This window comes from Nansenia antarctica (genome assembly GCF_963989245.1).
Source record: "Nansenia antarctica genome assembly, chromosome: 11".
In the NCBI taxonomy this organism is placed as follows: domain Eukaryota; kingdom Metazoa; phylum Chordata; class Actinopteri; order Argentiniformes; family Microstomatidae; genus Nansenia; species Nansenia antarctica.
Window position 1 is genome coordinate 9,099,764 of NC_137681.1, and position 3,729 is coordinate 9,103,492.

Genomic DNA, 3,729 nt, shown 5'->3' on the forward strand with positions numbered 1-3,729 from the left:
GTCATTTAGCAATTACAGAAGAGGAAAAAAGAAAAGAAAAAAAGTCTAGAAAGTTCCGTCAGCGTGTGCGTGTCCTTCCAGAGCTGAGGAGCACGCAGAGGAGTTACGGCTGTACAGGTGGGCGAAAACCTCCCGCCCCGGTCAGTGTCTGTTTCCCAGTGCATCACAGCGTGTCATTTCCTCTTTACGCCACACAGAGAGACTGCTGGGTAATGACGTTGGGGTTGGGGGGGGTAGGAGGTTATCACTGAGAGGCAGAGAGAAAGAAGGGAGGTGTTGGAAAGAGGGGTTGGGGTAGGGGTAGGGGTTGGGCGCTGTTGACCGGGGGGGGGGTTTCAGTGCATCAGTCGTGGATAACGATGGGCCCTCTCATCCTCAGGCTGGGGTGGGGGTGCGGGGGGGCGAGGACGGGCCCCTGCGGTGGGCCCTGGGAGGCCCTGCGGAGAGTAATCTGCTCACAGGGCTGCCGACAGGCGCGCCTCAGCTGGGACCTGGACAGCAGTCGCCTGGCCCTCCTGTAGGGAGGACAGGAAGTGATGAATAACAACACTGTAGGGAACAGGATACACCATCAACAACACCGTTACAGGATATGGCCTACTGTGTGTCTCACCTTTAAGTCTATCTGGGTCACAGATCAAGTCCTAAGCCCTAACACCTGACACTTATCATACACGTTCAGTTGTAAAATAGAGCAAGGAGAGAAGAGAGGGGAGACAGGGAGAAGAGAGGGGAGACAGGGAGAAGAGAGGGGAGACAGGGGGAGAAGAGAGGGAAGACAGGGGGAGAAGAGAGGAGGAAAAGCGAGAGGGCAGCCGAGGTTAAGGAGGGTGATGTTGGGAACATCTGTCTCTCCTCTCAGCAGTGCAGCTCTCTCAGGGCTGTTTTTTCTTTCGATTTGTCCGAACGGAAAAACACATCAATTACCTTCAGCCCCATGCCGTGATTGTGTTAGTGCAGGCTAATATAGACATTGTGTGTGTGTGTGTGTGTCAGTAATAGTGCTGATGGAGTCTCTGGGATTGCTCTAATGGGAACAGCTAGGCGGGACCATACTGAGGCACATAGTCATCAAAAATGTATGAGTGTGACACACACCTCTGCCACACGCACACACACACACACACACACACACACACTCCCCAGCCTGAGCTTAGATTATTAGTTCTAATAAAGCAGCCATGACCATGACTTCAAGCAGTAAATCTCCATGCATATGAGAGTGTGTGTGTGTGTGTGTGTGTGTGTTTATTTATGCGTGCGCACACGCACACTTTGTCCCCCACTTTATCTCAATCCCCTGTGAATGATTTGCAAACAGACACACATTTTGTTCTGCATTGAAAGTGATGGAGGTTGGATGGAGGTTCAGAGGTAGGACAGGTGCTGTTATAACAGGCCATGGCACACAGACGCTCCCTCTTATTAGAGCTGTGTGTGGATCTGGATCTGTTTACCTATCTGCTCATCCCGCAGGAACAGAACACACACACTCACACACACACACACACACACACACTCCAGTCCAGTGTCTTTCTCACAACGTTCCATTCCCTCTCTTTCCCTTCCTTTCTCTCGCTTTTTTTTCTCTCTCGACTGTTTTCATGAGCATTCTTGAAATGAGGGTGCAATGTGTGTTATCGCTTAACCGAGGCTTGCAGTGATCTATTTTCTCTCTGCCCCCCCCCCACCCCCACCCCCACACCCCACCCCCTCCCTCCTGCCCTCTCGCTCTGTCAGAGCTTGTTTCCTGCTCGCCACAGGAAGGAGGAGTGGAACATCTCCATCATCGGTTGTCAGCAGACAGATCAGATAAATAACGGACCGATCTATCTGTCTGTCTGTCTGTCTGTCTATCATAATGTGTGTGCGATTCATGGTTAGAAACTTTGCATCAGGAAAAATAATTATGACCATGTTTCTTATTCGATATTTTGCACATCTCTTAGTTGTAAACAAACAGGGTAGGGTAGGAGGCAGGATGGTGTTTTTGAGAGACAGAGGGCAGCGTAAAGGCTATGACGACACACACACACACACACGCACACGCACACGCACACGCACATGGATGGCAGAGTAATGTGGTAATGATATTTCCTCCCTGAGCTGGTCTGGTTCCTCTCAGGCACGGCGGTGCCAGTGTGCTGCTCTAAATTTAGCCAGCGACAAAGTCTGGTCTGGGTGAGGGGAGGGGAGGGGTCTGGGTGAGGGGAGGGGTCTGGGTGAGGGGAGGGGTCTGGGTGAGGGCAGGGGTCTGGGTGAGGGGAGGGGTCTGGGTGAGGGGAGGGGAGGGGAGGGGTCTGGGTGAGGGGAGGGGTCTGGGTGAGGGGAGGGGAGGGGTCTGGGTGAGGGGTGGGGAGGGGTCTGGGTGAGGGGTGGGGAGGGTCTGGGTGAGGGGAGGGGAGGGGTCTGGGTGAGGGGAGAGGAGGGGAGGGGTCTGAGTGAGGGGAGGGGTCTGGGTGAGGGGAGGGGTCTGGGTGCGGGGCGGGGTGGCATTGTTCATTTGGACACAGCGATAATGGAAAAGCATTTTCTCAAGCACATGCACACTCACATACACACACACGAACGCACGCACGCATACACATGCCACACACACACACACACAGTGGGACAGTTTTCCGGTCACGAGAAACCTAGACCTGGACTAAATACTATGTTCAATCAAAAACATCTCCATTGAGGATGTACTGTATGTTAGTCTGGGATTAGGCTTTAGTCTGTGTCTGGGAAACCAACCCAGTGGGTCTGAAACACCTCCTCACCTCGTTCCCACCCTAGCCTTCCCTCCCTCGTCCCCACCCTAGCCTTCCCTCCCTCGTCCCCACCCTAGCCTTCCCTCCCTCGTCCCCACCCTAGCCTTCCCTCCCTCGTCCCCACCCTAGCCTTCCCTCCCTTGTCCCCACCCTAGCCTTCCCTCCCTCGTCCCCACCCTAGCCTTCCCTCCACCGTGCCAACCGGGGCGTGCGCTGAAAGGTGTGTGTTAAAGGGCAGTCACATGATAAAAAAATGAAAACGCCATGGTGAGCCGTTGTTTTTGATCTCTGGGCGCTAAGCTGAGCTCTACCTGGGCGCTGAGGGCAGCAGAGCATGTTGCTTATCATGTGAATGGCCTCTTCAACGCTATAGAGATGATGTAGTAGAGGCCAGTCATGTCACAGGGAATCAGACAGGTGTTAAACCTGCACACAGGTGAGAAACAGACTCCACAGGTAACCAGGGTGATTTATGTGTGTGCTTATATGCACTAATGTGTACGCATGTGTTGACTCTTTGCGTTTGTTTGGTTTGTGCGTTTGTATGTTTGTGTGTGCATGCTCATGTGACTCATGTGGGTGTGACCCGTGTGTGTGACTGTGTGTGTGTGTGTGCGAGTGTGATTGTGTGTGTGTGTGTGTGTGTGTGTGCATGTGTGCGTGCGTGTGTGTGTGTGTGTGTGTGTGCGTGTGTGTGTGTGCGTGCGTGTGTGTGTGTGATTGTGTGTGTGCATGCGTGCGTGCGTGTGTGTGTGTGCGTGTGTATGTCTGTGTGTGTGTGTGTGTGTGTGTGTGCGGGGTTAAGGGCTTACCGTGAGCAGGTGTCTAACGGCTGCAGCACTGAAATGAGACAAGTAGCCAGTCACTCACAGGAAGTGCAAACACACGCTGACCCACGATGCAATCTGGCACACGAAAGGTCAGGGGTCAGGGTTCAGGTGTTTGCATGCATGTGTGTATTGTGTATGGAGAG

General features: G+C 53.3%; 1 protein-coding gene across 1 annotated transcript in view; it reads right to left on the minus strand.

Annotated features, from left to right (window-relative positions):
- Positions 1-343: 343 nt before the first annotated feature.
- mta3 (metastasis associated 1 family, member 3) overlaps positions 344-3,729 on the minus strand; it is a gene marked incomplete at its 3' end in the record, with an annotated part of 19,916 nt that continues 16,530 nt past the window's right edge. The window contains exon 18 of the mRNA XM_080542055.1: positions 344-515. Within this exon, the coding sequence (XP_080398181.1) occupies positions 344-515 (172 nt within the window). The remainder of the gene's footprint in view (positions 516-3,729) is intronic.